This window comes from Syngnathus scovelli, chromosome 12 (genome assembly GCF_024217435.2).
Source record: "Syngnathus scovelli strain Florida chromosome 12, RoL_Ssco_1.2, whole genome shotgun sequence".
In the NCBI taxonomy this organism is placed as follows: domain Eukaryota; kingdom Metazoa; phylum Chordata; class Actinopteri; order Syngnathiformes; family Syngnathidae; genus Syngnathus; species Syngnathus scovelli.
In genome coordinates, this window is record NC_090858.1 from 4169519 (window position 1) to 4194738 (window position 25220).

General features: G+C 44.6%; 1 protein-coding gene across 3 annotated transcripts in view; it reads right to left on the reverse strand.

The window, feature by feature from the left end:
* The window catches only part of mgmt (O-6-methylguanine-DNA methyltransferase), a 160273-nt gene that overhangs the window by 86853 nt on the left and 48200 nt on the right, over nt 1-25220 (reverse strand). For all 3 annotated transcript variants that reach the window (XM_068652650.1, XM_049736759.2, XM_049736761.2), the window contains 3 exons: nt 23174-23232; nt 18095-18262; nt 5681-5829 (listed from right to left, as the gene is read on the reverse strand). In XM_068652650.1, coding sequence (XP_068508751.1) covers nt 5681-5829; nt 18095-18262; nt 23174-23206 — 350 coding nt within the window. In that variant the 5' untranslated portion in view covers nt 23207-23232. The remainder of the gene's footprint in view (nt 1-5680; nt 5830-18094; nt 18263-23173; nt 23233-25220) is intronic.

A 25220-nucleotide genomic window follows, 5' to 3' on the forward strand; every position in this document is an offset into this window, starting at 1 on the left:
TCACCTGTGCACGCCAGCACTGCCGAGGGCCCTCGAGTGTTAGCGCTTCGTCTTCTGTAATTTATTTTTAAATCAGTGCCCGCTCCCAAGAGTTTTGAGTGTTTTGTTGTGAACCGCTTACCATGATCCCCACCGCCGCCCCCTCACCCCTAAATCCTTGACTAAATCCTTGTTTGGTGCCGCAGTAAGATAAGCAAGAACAACACTTGGGCATAATTGACTCGTACTCCTCTCCAAGATGTCGGAGCGAAATCATCTCTCTGCATATTGCTTTAGTATGTCGTGCGCCGCGCGCTTCTGCGTGTTGCAGATACAGAATCCAATCAAGTTGGAAAACAAACTGGGAAAAAAAAAACTTCCCGGTCTACAGCAGGGGGAAAGAAAGGGGAGGGGGGGGGGAGAGGGCAGGGGAGCTGATTTTAGCTACGCTCGCCTCCTGACTTTACCCTGGAGGTAAAGGAAAAAAGCAAAAACGCAACATTTGCAGGATTCTGTCCCGTCCGTCTGTGCGTGGCGCGTCACAGGTAGTGTTACACAGGTGCTGCTCTGCACAGGAAGTGGCACACGGAGCTTGATTGGGACGCTCCCGGGAGAGGGAGGCATAAACATAGTGCGCAGATGGGGCCAGGGGCCAGTGGGAGCAGCACCTTAATGAATACACAGCTGAGTACTACACTTCACAACATGCAAAACAATATTCAGAGGCCACCGCCGACGTGAAAAAAAAAAAAAAAGGGGAGAAAAAAAAAAAATGATCTGAATATCATTACGCTATGAATTATTCATGGCCCTTTCTAGGGAGACGGCGTCAAAAAGTCCCTGGGCCTGCCGTCTGACGGTTTCATTGGAGATCTCGGCAGATATCCGTTTGTATGACAAAGCAGTTTAAGTTACAAAATGTAAGCGCTTTATTTAGGGCACAGTTGGGTCTCGGGCGTCGTAATGATTACGAGTGATTAAAAGGAAGTGTTGGGTGAGGAAAGATCGGCGGGGGGGGGGGGGACATACGTTGTTGATATGTTTCCTCCCGGCGTGTGAGCGCATCATGTAAACAGGGAAGATATTTAGCGTGCTGCTATTCAGCGTGAAGTGGAACGCGAGTGTGAAGAGAAAAAAAAAAAACGATAAATGCATCGCCTCCGATATTTCACACCGGCAGTCTGTAAAAAAAGCTGTTGTGACAGCTCGGCGATTGAGGCTCGCGTCGGCGTGGAGGACGCCCGGCTGCGTACGGATGCCAAATGCGCGCGGGGGTGACGGCTTTGACAGAAAAACACTCTGCCTCGGAACAATTAGGTGCCCCCCCCCCCTCCCCTTTGGCGATAATGGAAAGCTGTGAGGATAACTGGTGATAAATAGACGTCCTCCTTAAAAGCAAGGCAGGTCCTCTCGTATGCTTAGCTAATCATGACCGCGGCCGGCGAATTCATACAAAAGACTAATTACTGTTGTACTTCACTGGAGTCTCCAAAGGCCTCTTAGAGAAGGACTTGGGGGTTCTCCTGCTTCTTTTCTCCTCTTGATGGGTATTTTTTTTGAACAAGGAGGGCCTGGCGCGAGACAAAAGCGTTTAAAAAGCGCCGATTGCTTTCATCCGCTTTAATTACATTCAGAAATGGCATTTCTGCCACATAATACGCCCCTATTGTTTCAGAATTATCTGGCTCGGGGAAGGAAAATCTACAATATTTGACGAGGCTCCCGAGCTAAATCGCCCCTTGAAATTGAAAGATGCTCTGGAAATCCAAAATAAAAAGCCAGCCCCGCGCCGCTGCTTGGCATTCTGTGCGACGCCATTATTATGCATATCCAGGTAGAAAGTTAATTAACCCAAAGCTTAAGCTAATTATGGTAGCAGAATGCTATCAAGCGAGCGCTTTCAGTCAGACAGCTGTCCGGAATTTCATTTGCTAATCATTTGTCTTTTGCCAGAGCATATGGTACATTTCCGCGCTATCACGGCAACAACAAACAGATGAAAATCATTAACTAAAAACAATGAGCAATGTGAAAAATCAGACACAGATTGATGTGGCTTTGTGTGTTGATGTTGTGTGAAAAGGCGGATTTGCGGCAAGTACAAAGATCTTTTTTTTGGTGGAAGCCACTCAGGATTTTCGGAGGATCATGTGACCCGAGCGTGCTGGGAATTCAGATGCCCAAATATATTGTTTATATCTATATGCAAATGAGGACGAATATTTATCCGTGTTAAATTCATCACTTTTCTATAGGAGCTTGTTACAGATTTTTAGCCTCTAGCATACACATATTTTATAATTTTCTTTTTTTTTTTCCACGCCGTTAAAAGGAATCCCTGAGCTCGGAATTAAATCAATTATTTTTCGAAAAATGTTTCATGCATCCCCCCCCCCCCGCCTTTTGCTTCTGCTCGCGAAAACACATCACAGAGGCTGTTTAAGGGTGATTGATATCGGCATTGCCTCGCGACATTATCAGGCAATAAAGGCTACTCAGGTTCTAATGCAACATGTCATACATGGGCTCCTGTAGTACATTTCTATTGAGGACCTCACAGGCTAAATTGCTTCCCCCCACCCCCACTGCCGTCTGCCCACCCCTTTCCTCACATTTCAGCCCGCTTGACAGACAAATTGATCAAAGCATTGTAAAATAATATGCTCACAAAATGTCTCGGGGCACGAGTCCGGATTTTTTTTTTTTCCCCTCTCTATTTTTCTCTCTAATAAAAAAAAAAAGAGAGCAGTCTGATTTCCTCAGTGTTATGTCTGTGTGAAAGACTCAAGCAGCATAATATTTCATATACTAGTAATATGCTGTAAACAAAATATGAAGCATTATTTTCCGTCAGTGTGGCCATGCTAAAAACCGCAGGAAAAAGAAGTGGGGGGGGTCTGGTTAGCAGGAGGCTGGTACGTCAGGCCCCAACTGGGGTTGTTGGAGATGTAATGAATTTGTTCATGTGATGGTGCCTTCAGGGCTGTCGTTAAGACTGGCAGAGAGGAAGGTTGATTTCGGCAAACGTTGCGAAGATCAGTTAGGGAGCAAAAGGGGCTTGAGACGTTTCTATTACAAAGAGCTGACGGTCATGGTGCGTAAGCAATACTTCAAGGGCGTTTATGTGGCTATAATGGCCGTTATCAATAACTATCTATCAATGCCACCGGCGCGCTTTGCCGCTCGGGCAAATTTGGCAGCCGGGGAAAAAAAAAAAAAACAAGAGCGGCACGCTCGCTCACTCGTCTTCTCGCTATGCATAGATGTATTTGCCTCATCCAAAATATGGCCTTGGAGCTCATTCGTCAGGCCGACTCGCTGAGCCGGCCGCGCCGCGCATCCAAAGCTGACAAGAGCCTTGTTTAGTATGTCATAAATAAATCCATGGAAATGGCTGATCCCCGCTATTAAAGCTACAGGGAGGCTTTGGCGAGATCTACATAGCTAAGCTGTTATTTTGTCACTTTATCGGACTTGCCTTAAAGGGGAAGTCGAGTCAAAGACGTGTTTACAAGATGCGGCCCCGCGCTAGTCTAAAACATGCTTTTCTGGATTTGTATTGTGGAATATGAAATTGGCGGCATCCATCTCGTGGGGCGGCCATTTTGTCTTGTACTGCTGATGACATCACAGGGCCCAGGTGACAACCAATCACAGCTCACCTTTTTTCTGACCTTGGTCATGTGACATTCATCAAACTACAAACAATATTACCGTATTTTCCGGACTATAAGTCGCTCCGGAGTATAAGTCGCACCAGCCATAAAATGCCCCAAAAAGTGAAAAAAACATATATAAGTCGCTCCGGAGTATAAGTCGCATTTTGGGGGGCAATTTATTCGACAAAATCCCACACCAAAAACAGTCATGAACGAGCAACAACAGGCTAAACAATAGCAACAACAGGCTAAACGATAGGTATGCTAACGTGACAAATACAAACAAAGAGCTGAGAACGGGCCTGACGTAACATATAGAGTGATTAAGGACAACTATTACATGAATAACATGTTTATAAAACCATGGGTGTCACTCCAATTCATTAAATAGCAACAACAGACTAAACGATAGGTATGCTAACGTGACAAACACAAACAAAGAGCTGAGAACGGGCCAAATAATAATAAATAATAATAATAAATATAAGAGGAGCAAAAATAGAGCAAGTGTACATACAGCAGACAGTGGACTTGGATATGGTGCTTTAAAGTGTTAATTGCTTTATTTGATGTTTTCTCTATTTTTTATGTTTTGAATATGTTCAAGATAAAGATATAAAAGCATGTGAAGTGATCAACTATACTAAAAATAACATGGGAAGTGGTCAACTATACTTGTAAGTAAGTGATGTCTTAATGCTCAAGTAAAAATTTGTGAAATAAAACATATATAAGTCGCTCCTGAGTATAAGTCGCCCCCCCACCCAAACTATGAAAAAAAGCGCGACTTATAGTCCGGAAATTACGGTAATCAGAATGCCATGTTTGGAGGATAATTAAAAAAATATATAAATAAATAAAATAAATACTTTTTTTTTTTACTTAAATTCACCTTTATTGCCGCTGCGCTACCGGGGACTCCTTTTCGCCACACGTCCAAAGCCAAACATTTTCTTTTATAATTTCCGCCCGGGCACCTTTGAGAACGCGATCGGGGCTTCACTTATGACCGACACCGCAAACGATATTAAACCGGGCGATGATCTAGTGGTGCGAATCATTAAATCCATTTGCATATTCCTACTGAACCCGAACGTGCAAATTAAAGGCTGCTCGCGGAGGACGGGAGAAAGGTGCCTGGGCATGGTTCTAGGACATCTCCCATCATCAAAATTCCATATTATTCATCTCCTCACTTCAACTCATTAACAACAAGTGGAATGTTTTCACTGCTTGATGAATTTGAGGCCGTCGCGCAACACGTGTTGAGGTAGAACATACAAGGTCATTAATGGGTTTCCATAAATTAGAATTTAAACATAGAACTTCCTATCCGGGTGCGTTTGGAAATGGTTTAATTTCCCAAACCATTCAAGGTTATCAAATGCGAATCTGTGATACATGGATATTTAATTCCAATCTAATCACAACTAATCTGCCACGTCGAGATGCCGACCTGCAGAAATAAGGAGGAACTACGTATTAGCGCCGGGTTTAATCAGTCTCAATCGCTCCAGTAAGACTGTCGACATTCTGACAATTTTGAGGGATGGCCGGGGCGTGAAATGCAATTACATTTGCTGCCGCCGCCGCAGCTCCGCACTCCAAAAGTGCCCGCGCTCAACTTGCTGGGAAACATAAATAAACAGGACGAGCGGCCCCACGTGCGTTTGGCGCGCTCCCCGACGTGGCCTTTTGCGACCCCCGCAGACACGGTGCTCTAATCGACTCCCGCGTGAGTAATAAACCGGTTTACTTGGGTGAAATTTCAAATGCAGGGCGGGAGGAAAAAAGAAATCACAAGCGGGCGCGGCGCCGGAAATCCAATTTCCAGGCCGAGCCGATTCTAGTGGCCCTCATATTTCTGGCGCCTCCTCATATTTGCCCAACTTTCTTGCGGGATATTTCTTGTGGGATCTACAAAAAGCCCCCCCCCCCCCCGCTCACGATGAGCGATGGTGTCGCTCCATCACACGAGTGGATACTGTCTCGCCTGTAAATTTCACACCTTTGTTTACGGCGGGCCGTCTGTCGTACAGTACCTTTCAGCAGGTGCGACATCCATTAGGAAGCGGATGGCGTGCACGCCTTTGTCGCAGGCGTCGACTCGGATGGTCCCCAGGGGACTGAGCCAGGCGAGCGTCTGGAGGGCGCACGGCGGGCTTTCCCTCCGCTTCGTCATCGGGGCGCCCTGCGAAAAGAAGCGCAATTTACACCCGGCGCCGTTGACGTCGGACACTCGCCGCAATTTCCCACACGCATTTGCATGGGGTGATGTATCGCCCGGCCCGGCCCAGCCCGGCCCGGCCCGGCCGCCCGACAGATGATGGCTTACATGTTTGAGTACCTCGCCCCCAAACATTGTCATGATGTGACGTGATCCCGCTATCGCAATCCAATATTTCTTTGGTGCATGGGAAGGAATACGCCTATCTAACCAATAAATCGCCCATTTTTCCTCCTCTTTCTGTTCTATATATCACATAAATGAGAAAAACAATGCAGTCTGTTCCCTTGTCTGGTGGGGGATTCCCAAGATAGCTCGACATTATTTTCAATCCGTCATTTTTGGTTGATGGCCGGGATGTTTTTCTAGCATTAAATTTGTTCCTTGGGGTGCAACTCCGATGGGATTCTGCTTTCCAGCCCTTAACAACAGCAAAAACGTGCAGCTTTTCTGACGACTGAGATGGATACTGGCAATAACCAGACAGCAGTTGCTTTTTTATTTTTACTTTGAGGGGGAAGTGGGAGATGATTGACTATGTTATATGTGATTTTTTTTTTTTTTTTTTGAGGGATGGGGGTAATGACAAATAAAGGTCACATTGATTTGAAGGAGTTTTAACCAAGGAGACCTTTTCCATCCAATAACCTTTACTTGGGAAGTTTCTAAAACGTGGAGAAAACATATTTTTATTGTTATCCACTCAACTTGGGTTTATTATTTTACCCTTCCATAAATGTTCAAATCAAAGAGGAGGGCAACAATAAATTGGAGTTGTGTGGGGGGGGCATGGTCAACATTTGTGAAGCATCTATTTAAAAAAATAATAATTTGTTAAAACGGTAGTCACCCAGATATTCACATTTCAAATGTCAATTTTGGGGGAGCGCCTTGTACACTGCTTCATCATTTTTAACTAATGTACTTCGGGCCCAGGAGGACTTAAATAGGCAGGTCCAATGCTGAATCCAAGCTTAAACTGTGCATGTTAACACTGTCAAATTAATTGTTAAAAAGATAACTTTCTTAATTAACGGTCCTGCATGAGAGAATGCGGCATATAGTCTGATTTATGCTCATTTATCGGTGATTTTACTAGGAGGCAATGTCTTATTATATAGAGACTTGCAGAGCCTCCCTTCCTGACACAAACACACACATCTGTCATGGTATGTGATCACAAGTCCGTGTGTGTGTTTCAACTTTCTTGTTTCTACTATTCTTCTTGCAGCTCTCACAAGGGGTTTGCCTGCACTGACAATAAAGGCGAGCACATTTCTGAGCCAAACAATAGTACAAGCGTGCACTTTGGATACGCACCGAGCAGAGCTGCCTGCCATTTAGTAAACCGCTAATAGACCTCGCAGAAAAAAAAAAAGAATAATGGACTTTGGCAATTATGTCCCGGCTAATAGTCTGCTCTGATTAAAAATAAAGCCATCACGTCGGCTCGCCGCTCTGCAGACGGCGGCGGAGAAGACCCTTTTTGTTTGTTCACGGCAAACAAAAGACACCATGCGTCTTGTTTAACGTCACAACCGGAGTGCCGTTTGCGAGTCTATCATGGATCTACTCGTTAAGACAAGCTGGAGTTGAAAGTCAACGCGCAAGTGCACGCAGACGCAACATGTGTCCGATTTGGGAGACTGAAACAACGTGCGCAAACAAAATGTCAACATGCTACCTCAAATAAAGCAGCGCTACTACTTGCATGAATTGTGCATGTTTAAAAGTTGCAGTAACACAGTAAACAAACTCCTTACAATGACAGGGGCATCCATGCTGCGTATGTGCAACACACTTGTTTTCCTTCTCCGCGCTTCCGGCTTCTCTGCGCGCATGACAGAGTTGACCAATCACAGGAGGCGAAAGTTGGCTCTGTTCAGTGATTGGTCAACATCACATCTAAGGATCCCCCAACGGAGATAAACTATACTAAGATACTCTGACTCAAACAGTCGCGTCAATTCCATTAAATATTGAGAAATGTCTGTTTACAATACTTGAACAAAAAGATTGATATGCACGTACATTCCATCTGTTTTAGAAACGGGCATATAGAAGCCGAGCAATTACAGAATTTGGCTCCCTTCCGGTTATTTGGTCTTCTAAGCAGTGATGGCAGGTTACATCGAAGCTTTGTCCCCATTAAAGAAAGCCAAAAATAAAAGAATAGAATAAAAGAAAAACCTTTATTGTCATTATATGTTTCATACAATGACGTCGGGCAATTAGAAATGACGTGAGGACTTCATTCTTCCAAATACTGCACTATTAAAAAAATGAAATTTGCTAAAAATAGAAACACACACCCATGACAACCCTTTTCAAAATTAATTTGAAGTCTCCTTTCTCGTAACTTCCTGCTTCCCCATTATGAAGAATCCCACCAATGACAAGAGGCAGAAATCAGCTCTCCTTCAGCGATTGGCCAACATACTGATCTAAACCCCGCCCATGTCACAGACAAACCCGAGGCTTATCGAATATGGCTAATGGGTCTCAAGTTGGGATTTGGCGTCTTGCAGGGGGGTCCCAGCACACCGCAGACAAGTAATAGTAATGATTTAGATATTTGATTTGCTTGATAGTTTTACAGGAGAAATACGATTATACGTGTATCCGTATTCATTTTAGACATGTTATAGTCCCACTTATAGCAAAGACATTTATCCAGTTCACTGTCTCCTGTGGCTCCTCAGTGAGGTCTATGGGGGTCCTGCGGATAATGCCTGCGAATAAAAAATATCCGCGTGAATGCATGTATGCATGACAAACTAATAAATCTGACATGGCGCTATAAACAACACACAAGGCAGCGCACACTCATTTTATTATGGTTTTTAAAGTGGAGCGGCCTTTTCTTGTGTCCCCTGGAGCAGTCGTATGTTTAACTCCAGCGCAATATTTCGGTCCTTCTCCTATTGTTTAAAAACGTCTTTTGTCCTCGGCAGCCTTATTTTGATTTCGGGGGCTTCTTTCAGCTCTCCGCACGTCTCCGTTTGGAATGTGCAGGCCGGCGTGGGCCGGTGGCCCACACCCCATCTCAGTGGTGAGGGGAGGGGGAGAGGGGAAGGGGGGGCGCCACCCCTGCAGAGACCATTTTGAAATCTGTGAGGATTTCTGTGCCATCTGGACCCGCTGCCAGTCTGCCCCAGATAGTAAGGGTTGGCAACGGTACCCGACGGTGCAATATGGCTCTCTCTTTAATGAACTACTAACTGTCCCCCGTTTTAATTGATGTGACATTTGAGCCATTTATCTCTGACATTTCAATGAAGGATGATTCTCAGCCTTGCCATTTACTTTTTTGGTGCTATTTTCTAAGAGCCATTTGCATTTTTCTTGCTGGAAAGAAAAAAACGCCTTTTTTGTCTCTCATTAGTTAATTAGAGAGCAACATGCACAATTAATAAAAATGAACATAGCCTAGTTTGATATAGGCTTGATGAAGGCTCATCGGGAAAAGGCTCTTTTCTTTATGTCCATCAGACGAGACGCGAAGGGTCGCCTCTGCCGGAAGGTGACCGGAAGACGCCCTGTGTGACCTTTTAGCCGCATACCAACATGGAGCCTCCGGTGTGGCGCAACTTATGTTCCCAGCATGGGGAGAATCAGGCCCAATTAATCAGCATATGATTGCAGCGAGCAGCCCCCTCTGCTGGAGCCTTGGAGCCACGCTCTTTGAAATCATTAGCAATGCTCTTCTTGGCGGCCAGGAAAAACCACCATATGTGGCAGAAACAATTCTCGTCCCATTTGCGATTTAATGATGAAATAGTGAAAAGCGAGTTTTGATTATTTTTTTTTTTTTTAAATAAGGGGCAGGATTTACCGAGACAAGCATACAGTTCACATGTATGACAAATTGCAGAGCTGGGAATCGAACCGTCGACTCTTTGGTCACAAGCACTACGCAAAACGGCCGACTTGTTGGAATGATACAAGTTGCTCGACTTTTGAAAGTCAAATGAATGAACGCAATTACAGCAGATGGGTCCCATCTGTCCACCTCCGAAACAATTTGTTTGTACAGTAAGCATCGTTTGTCTTTCACGACAGGAACCAGGCTTTTGTACGTGTGAACGACAGGCAACGAGGCGTATATCAAAGAGTCCGATTGTTTTGCGTAAAGCGGGCCACGTTTAAAGGTTTTTTAAGATATCCTTTCAAAACAGGACTGGAACGATGACGACGGTTCCTTTGATTGTGAGCCGCATCGTTGCCAAGGTGTGGTTGCCTGTCTGCGCTGATCTCTTTTGTGTGAGACTCGCCGAGCTGCTTTTCCTGCTCACTATTTTTGTTTGCGTCGGGTGCTGACGGACTTATAGCTCGCCGGGCTTCCTTTTGGCATATGTCGCCAGATGTTTGCGACAATAACAACCTCCCTGGCTTTTTTGGTCGCATATTGATAATAAAGGCTTTATTGGCACCTTTGTCCGACCGGTAGTGTGCGGTTGTCGTGTGTCCTGTTCCCTTTTCCTGTACTTCTAAAAGCTATCTAAGTTAACAGATTGAAACGCGAGCCGCTCTACGCAAGACCAACTAAAGAAAAAAAAAAACAAGTGCTTACTGCTCGTGTGTGGAAGGTTTAAGATGAGAAGCAAACGCATCACAAAATTCCCACCCACAATCGCGAGTGCTCTGCACCAAATCTTATTTTAGTCAATACCGAGACTGACCAGTGAGAGGCAGTGTGGTTCCACAGAGAACAAACAAAGAAGAAAAAGTAGTTAGCAAAAGAGAACGAGAAGAAGCCAGGCTAACTGTTAGCTTATCTGGTAGCGACATTCCAAACTATATTTTTTCACGTAAATTGTGATTGTAAAAAATATCGAACAAATTCGATATTCACGAAAAAATAGGTCTTTATACACACGAGATAATCAGTCAATCATTTTTGGGGAGACAATCTGACAATCTCAAAACTTTGATCGGAAAAATGTGTCATTCCACAAATGACCTCTCAGGAAAGCTTTTAGTGGCCTTTGCTGACTTTGATTGGAAGATTCCCGAAGTGTGTGTACCCTGCTAAATCTGGCTTTCATGCTGCCTGGCTTGGCAGAGTTGAAGCCATTTGATAAAGTCCTGACAGCTTGAGCTAGCCATGCTGTATTAGCTAATGTGGCTCTCTGGGCCTCCCAGCGCACATCTGGGCTTTTTTTTCTGGCATCCACCAAGTGTGCAATAGCCGTTATGCCCTCCGAATCCAACCTGTAAAACCGCAACATGTTCCTTTCTTCCTTTTACTTGAACACTTTCCTCGCCGAGTCCTCTCTAAAGAATTAGCGTGATGGCCACAAAGAGGCGGCACATTTCCCGCGTCCGCCTCCAGTGTCCACTTACTTAGCGCGCCTGTGTCCCTCCATGTCTGATGTGATTTTTACCTCCCTTTATTTTCTCGTCCTCCCCCACCACTGTTGACACGCCGGCGTCGGCTCTGAATGCGCGAGCACTTTTGCAAATGAAGAGGCTTGAACTCCTGACAGGCGGTGTCGCCGACGCCATGACACACTGGCCCGCACATGCTGCGCGGCATAATGATGACATTAGGATCCAGTGATAATATCAGGACGCACTTCAGATAAATGACTGATAAACCAGGGGTTGTGCCTCTCGTATTACACGCTTGACAGAGCAGCTAATCAGTGTCCAAGTGACTGCTATTACATAAATCATGAGCTCGACTTTGATGCATATTCCAGCCGTGTTCCCTATTCATCACGTCATCTGAAGCGGGTGGGGGAGGGGGCGGGGCGGCGGGGGCTGCCCGGCCGACACACATTTTAAGAGCACATTATGTTTTCATTAGAATTTGATATGATCCATTCCTGTGTTGATTTGATTGGATGCACTCGGGTCATCGGATAGGAAGAGGCCATGGAAAAGGTGTACGGTTACCCCCGCGTAAGCACAATTCACATTTACAGTAAAGGTGCGTTTTAATTGCATCACTTTATGGATTTATTGGGAATACACCTTCTTAGGGGTGGACATAAAACAGCTGAGGTGAGGCTTTTCTTTTGTTTGGCTCTCGCAATAAAAAAAAAAAAAGGCAGCCACGGAGAGACGGATGCTCAAGTTAGCCACCGTGTACGTTTTTTTATCCGGGACTATTGGGGTCACAAGATGTGAAGGTGGGGGTGTTAATTTAATCCCCGTTCTTACCCAGAGCATGGCCACGCTCTCTAAGGAGCTTTATCTCTGACAACTGTGTCAAATTAGAGCGACCGCGAGCCCCTCATAAAGAATATGTCTGTCAGGCTACATTGTTCCCGCCCCGTGAAATATACGGCCGGTGGAGACAAAAATAGACGATAACGCCGTCGTGGTCGTCGGACATGATGAAATAATTTTCCGGCCACGTGATCCTGTCAGCGAGACAAACCCGCTAATAAAAGTGACGCGGGGCCTTCGATAAATATGTCTGTATTATGTGGCCAATTATATCATCTCCGCATGCTAATAAAATGCTTGAAGAGAATTATTTAGAGAGCGTTATAAGCCGCTAATTTGTCGTAATTGTGCCGGCCCCGCACGTAATTGATGGGAGTGTAACATTCCATTAGGCACGCTACATAACTCCAGGTCGGTCTACGATGATAAGTGCCCGTCATTTATCTGGCCGCGATGCTAGCTGTCCCGCAGTCAAACATGTAAAACAACTCTTAATGTTCCCTCCCCGTCCCCTTTGGGTGTTCCACCCTGTTATCTCCGTCTCTTCAATTCTACGGGGACTTCCTTGGGAGACAACATTTTCACGGACCTTTTGACCCGAAGCATATTTTCCATTTGAATGGTCCGACTAGTGAATATTTACAAGCGCCTTTAATATATAATAGAGCTCATCTGCGAGGATCAGGAGCCATTTTCTGCTCAGTCAGCTCGCCGTTGGCCTCTCCCCCCCCGTACGCTGGAGGTAATATTGACCCCTTTTAAAAAGCAAATGACCTACGCCTCATTTAGGCCAAGTAGTATGCGTACGCTTTTTTTTTTTTTTTTGTACAACTCCTGAGGGCATACATGTTTATAACAAGGAAGCACTGGCTGTCTCCAATGTAAACATCTTAGCACTGTAATATTGTATCAGCGCAGTCCCAGAAGGTGGCAGATTTAATAATGTGGGTGGATTATATAAGAGAGAGAAATAAAGTAGTAATTTGAAATTGTTTGGGGACCTTTTGTGTCAGTGGTTATAGAGGCTAGGGGACAATTCCCCTCCCTCAGGCCACTGTTAAAAAGCCAATGACTTTTCCTGTACACGCGCAGCATTTTGGAATCTACATGCATTAGCGCCACCGCGGGCTTTTATCAGGCGATTAGTAATGCATAATACATTTGATTCTATTATCTTGCGATGAATGAAGACGAGTGAAAGGAAGGAGTGGATGAATAGGAGGCCGCGACGCAATATATATTTAATAGTGAAAGGGAGCTTGTTTCGTTTTTTTTTCATTTTTTTTTTTGCTTGTACAACAACGAGCTTTTTAATCTCTTTCTTGCCCATGAAAGTCGCAGTAATTGCTATATTTCCTTTTTTGTTTCAAGGACCTTTGATGATCCCTTGGCTTGCATCAGAGGGCAAAGTCATTAGTGGAGAAATGAGCTCAAGTGAGGAGGAAGAGATTGCGGGGCTCCCAGCGTGATTGGGAACTTTGCTTCTTTGCCTTGCATCCTCATTTGGAATGCGAACACGCAAAAAGTGATCAGGACGATGAAATAATACGCACTTAGTATTTATTCGCCAGTCTTGGCCTGTAGAACGAGCTAGGAAAAATAGATTCGGGCTGAATGATTTTGCCAAATAATGGATTGCGGATTTTTTTTTTTTCACCTCAATATTGCGATTTACAATTTAGTAGACTTGAATTTTTTATTTTTTTTTTAATAATCTGCATTACAATAAACACTATTAGATTGATGCTTTGATCATATATACAAGTATATAAAAAAAATGCTTAATTTTGGTCAGTCATCCCCAAAATGAAGCTTTTTTTTCCCCTTCCTTTTTTTTAAAAAATAAATTGCAACTTCCGCAACTTTAAAATTGCAACTCCCCCATTAAAAATTCACCTCACTGTTCAGCTCAACCTGTAACGCGGAGAAGGAGGAGCTGCATTACACATAAGTGGGAACGTGATAATATTGCCGCAGTCGAGTTGATCTGTGAGGGGGGGGGTGGTAGTGGGGGGGGTTCGCGCAGGTTGGCTGCATGCGGAAAACATGTGAAATCTGAAATGCTGTCACTCAAGCGGCGGTGCGCACTCTTGTTGCGGTTGGGTGACGGTGTCGCTTTCATGTAAATCACAGGCATCGGAAATAAAAGACGGGCCTGTTGACTCGTTTCATGCTGCGAATCGGCGGCCCGGCATGTGTTGCTCGGTCTACGCTCCGCTCTCCTGTGGAAGCGCCGTCCCCTGGGCCCCCCCGGCCCCACCCAGCCCAACGCTGCTCCCAAGGGTGCACTGCATATAATTACCCACAATCCACCCTGAAACAGCTCTCATTTACAGTAATCAACAGTCTGTACTTCAAAAGATTCATGTGGCATCAAATAGAGGGTGCCAGCGTGTGTTTAATACAAATTATGACGACTGCCTGCCGTTTACCTATCCGCACTGGCGCTAACGACGAGGTTAACTAAGGAGAACAAGCGAGATTTGCGCATGTGTGTTTTGGATCAGTTTAAGATGACATAAAAAACGATTTGCTACGAGGGGGTCGCAGAAAAGTTGAAGGGCGGATGTCACAGAAAATATATATTTTAAAACCAAACAAGTTTCCCGGCCTCCTCTGTGACACTTTTGTGTACCCCTGGAGGGATTCCTCTGGGATCCCCTCTATGCCCCCTTAAGGTTGCCCCAGCGGGGCAATATTTTTCATGGCCAGGAACTGTCAGATGCTCATCGTGAACGTCTTTTCTCACTATTGTAAATGAATCTGGGTTTAAAATAAATCTTTTGTGACTCTCCTCATATAGGCGTTAAATGAATAATGAAATGAATTTTTTATTTTTTTTGGGGGGGGGCAGGCAATTTTCAACATCACACTAATGTGCTGCAACATAGTTGTTGGGAAGATGATGAGGGCAGCACTGAAGTGAAATGCGCTGATTTCAACTTCAAAAGCAGTCTTAGTTCAATATGAGGTCTGAACACAAGCAGCAGACAGAGTTGGGGGGGGGCGAGTGTCAAGGGCTTTAATTTAAATGACTAACAAATTCACACACACACATGCAAGCGAAGAAATGCAAGCTCATTTTGATCATTTGGCAGAACTGACGGTGGTCGGCGTGATAATGGTCATTATCATAAACTGGAGCCATCATTAGGCTTGATTTCAGATAATGGTCAGTGTGCAAACACAAAGAGGGGCCCTCTCGCCATTAAAGGCATATTAAGTGAATTAACTCACATCCAGTGTACTGTGCTGTTGCTCGGGACAATAATAACACGCTTCTCGTGTGAAGTCATTTCTCTTCACCCCCCCCTTCCCTCTTCATCGCCATTTACATTCATAACAATTTGCGGGCGCCGTACTAAAGTATTCTGGTTATCTGGGAAGAGAAAAAAAAATGACACCTGACCCGCTCCTCCCAGGCAAACATTTGCCGTATATTGTTTACACACAACACAACGTTTGGGCGATTATTTCCAGATGGCGCTTTGTATATGTTAATTTAGTCATTACATGATGTAAACATCATATAAAACATATGTGCTGCTAAACGAGCATAATTGTACAGCTAGTAAATAACGCAGCTCTAATGTCGTGTCAAAGCCGCCGCTGTAATTACGCAGAACAAAACACGAGCGTCGACGTGTAAATTGCTTTACGCGTTTCGCTACAGATTGTCTTCGAGTATTTTTTTTTTTTTTACGGTGACACTGTAAAGTGGCCATTTTGTTGAGATAAGCGGATAAAAGTAAGAGTGTAATGCACCGGCACTCGTAAATTTCTGTTGCTGGCTCATTGCGGAAGAGGAGACAGAATTTTTTTTTTTTTTTGAGTCAGACTACGAGTCTTTGTATAAGTCTACATAGTACCTTCAGTATGTTATAAATGGACAAGAGAAAGTATGTCCAAATGTACATGACATACCTCAGTGATTCTTTAATTCAAAGATTGGTCTTCCATTTACCTCATGGCCAAAAAAAAAAAAAAGCCTGCCTGCCTGCCGTGTGTTCCCCCACAAAGAGCGGCGTCAGACATGACATGCTCTGCTCTTCTCTCCAGTGGGAAGGGAGCAAGCTCCTCTCCTCCACAGAAGCTGCCTCTGACCCTCTGGCACCGTCGGGCCTCATCATTGCCGCTCCATTAGGGATGCAAGGAGCAGGTCTCCGAACGGGAACGGCTGCACCGCATTACTCCTGCTGGCGGCTCCCCTAGTGGCCGGGTCATGTCATGGCGTGGGTGCCCTGTGAGTGAGCTTGTAGCAGCTCTGCCCTTGACACGCCCCCTCCCCGGCCCTGTTTTTACTGCCTCCCCCCCCCGGCAGACCGTCCGGATGGGGCACTGGGGGTGCCAGCTGGTGCCAGCTGCGAGGGGAGATATCCAAGGTGGCGGACACCTGTCCTAACGCGCAGCCCCCACAGCTCCCACAATGCATCTGGTGCGGCCCCGCAGACCCATCGTGGGGAAATGAGGCGCTAACCTTGAGGAGAAATGCTCCCAGCGTCGCATTAAGAGAGGCCCTAATTGCCGCGCGCCCGCACTGCCAAATGGCATTAGGAAGTGCCGTCGTTTACTTTAACATAATGGCTCAGCGGGTTTTTTTGGCCAAACTTGCGAGGCTTCTCCAAAGTGCGGCAACGCTGGCCCGCCGTCACGCGCCGAAGCACTCCGGGACCATTTCCGAGGAGGACGTTTCCAAAGTCATTTGAGACTTTGAATCCGCTGAAAGGTGGAATGTAGCACGCCAGTGACCTGGGACTAACCCGAAACCTGAAATTGATTGATACTCCAATAAAGAGTGTTACGATCTTGGTCATGGAATAAATTAAAATCTCGTCATTTGAACCAGCAAAGACGATTTTGAACATACTGGGCAGATTTGTTTGGCAACACAATGAGGTTGAAATCTGATTGGCTAAAAAAAAAATCTACCGGAAGCAGTGCAACCAAGAAAAATGCTACCAAATAAAGGAATTAATGAATAGAATTTCCCGAAACAAATATTGAAATTTATATTGTGAATTAAAGTCAGCCATGTAAATAGCGTCCATTTCCGAAGTGGCGAGTGCATTAACTCTCCAAGCCGGCTGGCTGAGCGATTGTATTATTCATTCGCTTTTGTATCGGACTTTGTCGTTTCAAAGAAATACTGGCGCGGTCCACTCAGTGTGATTAAATTAAACAAGCGGGCTCATTACATTATGCATACTGTATCAGGAATAGCCCTGACCGGTCTGTAGCCGTGCGGCTTCCCCGCCGAGAATGATTACGTTTTGCCGCTGTGCTGGATTTTGGGGCAGCCATTAGCAGAACAAAAATCACCTTTGATTTAATGAAAGGTCCTCATTTGCTTACCGGCGCCGCTCACTTACAGGCACATGGTTAAATTAGGCCCCCCCCCCCCCCCCCCACCATACTCTTGTCTTTGCCTGTGTTGGAAGGAGACACGGTCCCCTCTCGTGCACTATAATGCCGCCATAATCCTATGATGTTCTGTTTCAAGTCCTGTCAGGAATCCACCGCAAGGTACTTCTAATTGCAGATACACCTCAGCACTTGAAAGTAATGAATGTGAGCACGGGCAAACCTCTAAGGATCAAACGCTAGTAATACATCATCAGTTCTGAAAAGGGTAATTCGTTTCCCTTCGCCAAGCAAAATATTAGAAGTTCAGATCGGGGTTTTATTATTAATTTATCCCCCTCCTTGCAATACGTGTTTTTGTAATTGAAGAGCTATGAATAAAGTAAGCCATATATCTTCGCCGGCCACGACGCGTCCCGTTGACGAGACGTGGGATTTGACTGTGTAAATGTTGTTTGTAGCGAGTGGCGACAAGGATGATTCTTCCTCAAACACACTTTGGTGATATGTTTGATTGGATTTTTGAGCCGCGTATTTCCCAAGACCGCAGCTAATCATATTTTATTATGTCTCATCCCAGATTTATGGAGTCATTTTGTGTACTTCGGCTAGTCCTTCTTGTTTTGTTCGGATAAAGGCTGGCGCTGTCGGCGGGTCTTAAAATGAAGTGTTTGGTGTTAAATGGACTGACCTTTTTCGTTTTGCGCCAATCCGAGATGGTATTTGCAGCGTCTTTGCCGTTCCCACGAGCCGCACGCAAACGGCAAATGTTATTGGGAAACTTTGCCGCTTCGCCGGATGCCTCCGAACGCCAGAGGTGGCAAAAGTAGTCACGCTTGGCAGTCAAGTAGAACGCACACTGTTGAGACGAAAAAAAAAGGAGAAGAAATGATTTTCTGTGCGTCAGTAAAGTTAAAAAGTACGAAATTGTGTTGAAGTACAGAAGTCAAGTCCAAATGTGACATGAATATTAAAAAAAAAAAGTCGTAATATTACGAGCTTATCTTGAGAGAAGAATATTTTGAATATTTTTCATTTTAGTTCCTTTTTTTAAAAAAAAATTCTTGTCTGTTCTAAATACAGATACGGTACTTTCAATTAGTATTTAAAACAATTTCTTTCTTTTTATTTTTTCATTTTAATGTAGTTTATATGAATTTTAGGTTTAGCTTTAGAGAAAAACAAAAAGTGACTACTGTGTAACTAAAAAGTAAATGACAAAAAAACTTCCTTATTCTGCATGGATGTTTTAAAAGAAAAAAAAAACATTTTAACTTATATTTTATATCATTAACAATTTTTTTTCTTTTTTTTCTTTAGTTTTGATAACCTCGGTCCCCGCTACCTGCTATATATGTACTTAAGTACACCAACAAAGTATTTACTCGGCTGAACGCGGCGGCCACTGCCGAAAAGTATCAGCTCGCTACGGTGCCGCGGGGACTCAGTCAAAACAGCTTCGGCAGTTCACCAAAAGTCAGGCCTCTCATTGCCGCGTGACCTTTTGCGGCCACCGAGCTGTTGACCCCGGGAGCGGCGGGGTAAGGAGTTCAAAGCCCAGCTGTCGGCGTGTGATCCACTCGTCCGGGCCACGGTGGCCTGCCGCGGGGCCGCTTCCCCCCCGCCGCCGCAGAAAGCCGAGCTCGGGATACGCTTTGCACCTTCAATGGTGCTCTAAACTGCGCAGACTCAGCGGAGCGCGGTGTTGTTTGCGTGTTAGCGGGATGTAATTTACGGCCCCGCGATGAAGGCATTGCGTGGGGACCGGCGTGGCGGCTGCTCGTGGCATCTGCTCGCGCGGCCGCTGAGGAGCCGGCATAACAATGTGCCATTCACGGGCCAGATGATGTCCAACTGTGATGTGGAGCTTGGACAGGAAGGGCAGGAGAAGGGCAAAAGAGACAGGTGAGCCTGATGGACTTTTGCAACTTCCAACTATGTGACCTGTTTCTTTTATACCACCAAAAACATGGACGAGTGACGAGTTCATTCTAAACTCTGTTAAAAAAGGGTGTGCATACTTGTGCAACCTGTTATTTTTACTCTCCATTTATATTTTGTTTTTACTTGTAAAGATTATAGGTCACATAAATGGTAGAAAAGTTTTCAAAAGAGCTATCTTAGTCTCACTACATTATAATACAAAAGGCATATTAACAGGGGTGTGTAGACTTTTTATATCCACTGTATGTAGGAACATTTTGCGAAAAAAAAAGTGAAAAACATCTATAACGTGTTCACAGCCATGAAATGATCACATCAAATCATGAAAAGGATTCCTCAAGTGAAATTCTTATATCTCGGCATCTGGTTGACTGCCATATTCAATTCCTTGTTATTCCGGGGAAGAAGCAGAAATCGGAGCGGCGCGCTGTGCACTTAAGGCGAAGGTCTCAGCGCCCTGTCATGTGCACTGTTCAGTTAGGAGGTGACTAACCCCTCGGGGGAGGAGAGAGAGCGCTGGGGGGTCCGAGGTGTAAAAACGGAGCAAACTGCGAGCTGATAAATGAGCCTCTTCCGAGCTGCATATGGTATGTGTTTTAAAAGCGACTCCCCTTCGGCCCTCCTCGTGGCCGGCCATCCATCCTTCACGAGCGTTTCGGGGGCCCTCGGCTACGCGCGGGGGCCCGGGCTTTGTTGCCAAGACAGGCCCCCTACACGGGCCGCATATGGGACGAGAGCCCGGCCAGGCTGGGTCGACTCGGAGAGGCTGTTAGGGGAGCCCCTCGCATCGGGTCATTGTTAATTTACACTGACTTTGTAAGCTATTAGTTTGACAAAGAAAGCGGTTTGTCACTCCGGATGTACACCTGCTACCTGACAATAACAGAAGTAAGATTGCACGGCCGAGGAAGTCAAAAGGCGGGCGAGCGAGTGACAGCCAGTCTGACGGTTTTGCTAATGTGACAGTGAGGCAATGGATGGCGCTAGCGGTGGGCAAAGTCCGTGTGCGGATTGTTGGTTTTTTTTTTTGGCCCGTTGCATATTCTCAAAATAAAATCAAGCTGAGAGTCATTATAAATAGAAATGCAAGAAAAATTTAAGGATACAGAATAAATCGCAGTTTTTAATTTTGAAACGTTTCAAATGTTATATTGTAAAACTAATACTGATAAAAAAACAGCACTACAGTTTTGTCTTTTTTTTTTTTTAAATACACAGTAATCGGAATAGTGAATCGGCTATTAGCATGTTTTATAAACACAAAGTGAAGTGGAACCTTCTTACATTTTTCTGAGTATGGCCTTAAAATATTTTATGACAGATGAAGTGATTTTTAGGCTGTTAGCTCATGAGCTAGCGGGCTAGCGCCGTTTATCGTGCTGTGTAGTGCATCAACAGGGATAAATTCCAGCAACTGGACATTTTAGTCAGATACATGTTTGTTGATGGATGAACTAGCAGCCATTTTGTAGCTAATAATAGTGCTACATGATTGACAGCGATGTGGTTTTCTTTTAGCTAGCCACAATTGAGCACAAAACAAGAGCTGAATTTTTCAAGCCTCATTTGAAGTACTTTTTCCCAACCATTCCAATTTGGCAGGGTTGTGATTAACGCTCTTCCCTGCGGTGTGTCAAATTTACAAGACACATTTATTTTCATTTTACACCGATTCGAAGAGTTGTTCCGTAACAACCGCGAGAAGACTGCCTATAAACACTGCTGCTGCGTTTATAGTAAATTTCAACATGTGACAATCGCCCTTATAGATTGAAGTATCGCTCATTTCCACACCGGCCTTTATTGGCCCGCCGTCTTTCAAGCGGCGCGCCGGACACACGTGCCCTCCGGTTATTCCGCAGCACCTTTCCCACCTCGCCTTATAATAGCAAGCGGCTCGCGGAGGCTGCCCAACGTATACTACTCATTGTTTACTGTACATGCAGGTCCAGAGTAATAATAAATAAGGAGCGTGTGTGCCGTGCCAACATGATTGATTACGACAGGGAGGCAAGGTCAGGATGGAGGAACAGGCCAGGGCTGTCCGACTCATTGAGTTAACACTGTATCCGTATTGTATGAATGTCACCAGCGATCCGGTGATTTATTACTACAGCCACTGCTCAATTCTGCTTTTCTGCCTCCCCCCCAGCCCGCCCGCTCCGCCCGCCGGCACACCTCCGCCGCCTCGCTTTTGCTTCCTGACCGAGATACGGCGCGGAAAGCAAAGTGTTGACAAAAATTCTGCATGTCAGCACGCAGGTTACGTCTTCACGTGGAATATTTATTCTCATTTCTATCAAATTAGGGGGCTTGGTGTTTTTTTTCCACCTCCCCCCTTCTCTCGCACACTTCTTGGCAAACGTAATACGATCCGGTGCAAGAATTGCATCAGAAATTCTCCGACATTAAATGGAGGGAATAATGTGCGATGCTCGGTTATGATGGGCGACAATGTGTTTATTATTGGAGTTTGCAGAAGCTGAGCTGCGTCATCTTGAAGTGTTTTTCATATTTTTGCTCCTCTAAATCTGAATAAAAGAAGCCAAATGATGCAACCCGTATCAACTACAACCACAAAATTATTCCAAAGAACAATTAAGACTGGCCGAATAGCGAGTGAAAATAAATTGCTTCTTTAAACTTTGTTTTCTTTAGAGACATTTTTGTTCAGCAGTCTGCTTTTTCTAATATAAAACGTGCGCCTTGGTTCAATAAAGGCTGATGTCCAATACCTTGGAAAAAAAAAAAAAAAAAAAGTCAACTGAATTGTTTATTTACTTGAATAACACCTACCTTCCCACACACATACATGGTAAAAAAAAAAAAAAAAAAAAGTCATTGTCACTTGCAACAATATATACTGAAGTGGACTTTTCCTTGCAGAGGATCTAACCTTTCGTCTCGGACTGAATACACAATGCCCCGGTGGACCTGTGGACTGCTCACTCTTTAGTGCATGTCAAAAAGACACCAGTCTGGACTATTTCCTCTGGGAGGTGGGTAAGCAAGCGCCACGCTCTGTCAGTTAGCGTAAAATGTTTCAGACTGAAGATGGATGGAGACGACGCGTCACTACGGCTCAAACGGGCTTTCACCGCTGCCATGGCCGTGTCCCGGTCACATCAAGCCAAGCGACCGCATCGCCACCACCCGTCCTTCCTTTTGAGTTAGCATACGCGCCGCGCGACACAGCTTGTGGCCTTCACTCACTCAAGAGGGGGGGGGGGGAAAAGTACAATAACGGGTATCATGAGAGGTTGTTTTATTTTGTTAGCTAGCAGGATTACACAAAATGATTATGTTAGCTACAGCTCCAGGTTTATTTTATAATGTACATCCTTAGGCATGATTATTGTACATTCTAAAATATTGATGATGTTACACTGCACAATATTTTTGCCTCATCCATTACTCATTTCCTATGTTTTTAGATGTGTTTAAAAAATGTTAAAATCTGATATCTATTTTGAAATGTTTTACTATCAGTATTACAGCACAATGAAAAAACTTGAAGCAAGCACGCTTGACCTCTTTTTTTTTTTTTTTTTTATAGAAGAACTACGCCAATGATTGCAAACTGCAAAGTCCCCATTTGGGTTGCAGTTGATCTGGAGCCGATCCCAGCTGACCTTGAAGACGAGGAAGGGGAGGAGTGGTGGCCAGTAAATCGCAGGGCACACATTTAGAATCAATTTCACACCTACGGACAGTTAAAAGTCTTCAATGAACTCAACGTGGCTGTTTTTGGAATGTGGGACGAAACCCACGAGAGCGCAGGGGAAACTTGAACCGCGGACATAAAAGTCAAAATAAAGCAACTCACCACTTTGATGAATTGTGATGTCTTATACGCCATTGGCGCGTCAACTTCGTGCGAAATGTCTGCAAGTGTAAAAAGAAGTGAACATAAAAATGATTTCAGTGGCGAGGGCATTTACGGGAATATAACGTCAACATGTTTCAGCGTGTTGCGATCAAAATATCACGTCGTCCCAGACTGCAATAGCAATTTAACTTAACTAAATATTAGTCCAGTAATTCACGGTAAAGATAAATCTTTTCAGTTTTGAAAGTCAATGTTTGAGTTTGGCACTTGTATTTCTTTTTTAAACAGCCTCTATTCCCTTTTCTTTACTCTCCGCAAAGGAATAACAAATGTAATGCATTTTACATTATGTTTTGATTTGGACGAGAATGTGCAGTGTTCCCAATACGAGAAAGAAGAACCGTCGTAAGGATTTGGAGATTTGCTGGCTTTTTAAACACAGAGATATTATTCTTAAAGAGATTTTCATACAAATAATGAATGGAATTATGACTTGCATTTTGCGTAGGCTCGTGATAGATTAAGGCAAATTGTGGTTTAACTCAATTAATTCAGATTATGAGTAGAGCACATTTAAAAAAAAAAAAAAAAAAAAAAGAGTTGAGAGCTACACATTTCATTTCAAGGACCTAAAGGTTTACAACATTGTAAAACTACAACCAATAAAAAACAATATTGTGTAACATCAATAAAAACTAAAAACAATCATAGAAAATAAATAAATAAAACTAAGCTAGTTTTTAAGCTATAAAAACATTTAGTAAAAATGAATTAAATTGATATATTTGTCATTTTGAATCTATTTTTTTTTTAATAATCTAACTTTAGGGTCCATTTTAAATACCCTACTGTTGGCTTCTCTTAAAGGCAAAGTTAAGGCATAGCAGGTGTTTTTATTCTAAATACGCAATAGTTTTGTTGGCCTTTGGTGGAGGTCAAATGTACATTTTTAGTGAAGTTTGACTTCTCTTGTGAAAAAAGGAAAAAAGCATCTTTCACTGTCTATCTCCCAAAATGTGACTATAATCTCAAAAGGCAGAAGATTATAAATAAAACAAACCGCGCATACAAAAAAAAGAAAAAAAAAGACACGGCCGGTCTGCTGAGACGAGACCTTGACACGGAAAGTCTCCGAGTGGTGACCTCTTCATTTGACCCCGGCCAATATGTTTCCACAGGCAATTCCATAACTCTCCGGCCAACATTTAAAATGCTTCCTGTTTGCCAGGAAGTTCCACATCACTGTGGGAGCAGCTTCGGCGGCAGCATCTCGGCCATGCGAAACGGCTCGCCGCCGACTTAATTTATCCACCCCGATGTCTTTTTGCGGAAGAGGGCACGGTCGCACACGTGCGAGCAATCAGGTGCGAGCGAGCGGCCGGCCTCGCACGCACGGACGTAAACACCGGCGCACGTCTGCGTGGATGACGAGTTATTTCTTTCCCGCTCTCTCTGTCTCTTCGCCACTCACTCACCACTTCACCGTGTTGTTATTGGAATGTGTGCGCGTGCACGTGTGTGTGTGTGCTGGTGCGGACTGTGAAACTGATGAATGACCAAGCATGGCAGATTCATAGTCCGGATCCTGGTGCAGCTGGAGAGGAAACTAATGGCAAGCTGGGACTGAGGAGGTCTCAGAGCTAATACCTGTCTCTTCCATCAGGAGACCTAGGGGCATTTTTTTACACCCAGCCAAATAAGAGAGCCCCCCCCACCCACACATACACACACTCCACCCCCCCCACACACACACCAGCAGCACTCCTACTTTTAACACCTTCCAACTCTTGCGAAGCCAAAGCCAGCCCTCCCTCCAAGACGAACGGCCAAATATACACATGTACGCATGCATGCACACACAAGCACTCAAGCCCGCAAACATGCGGCAACATAAAGACGTACAAACAACTCCCCCCCCCCCCCCCCCCCTTATCCCCCGCTGAGCCACCTCAAAAACTTTAATAGTGAAACGTCAGGCATCAGCTGTCGGAGAGTAAATGTGCGTCAAAAAAGACAAGGATGGGCACTTTACTGGACATTGCCT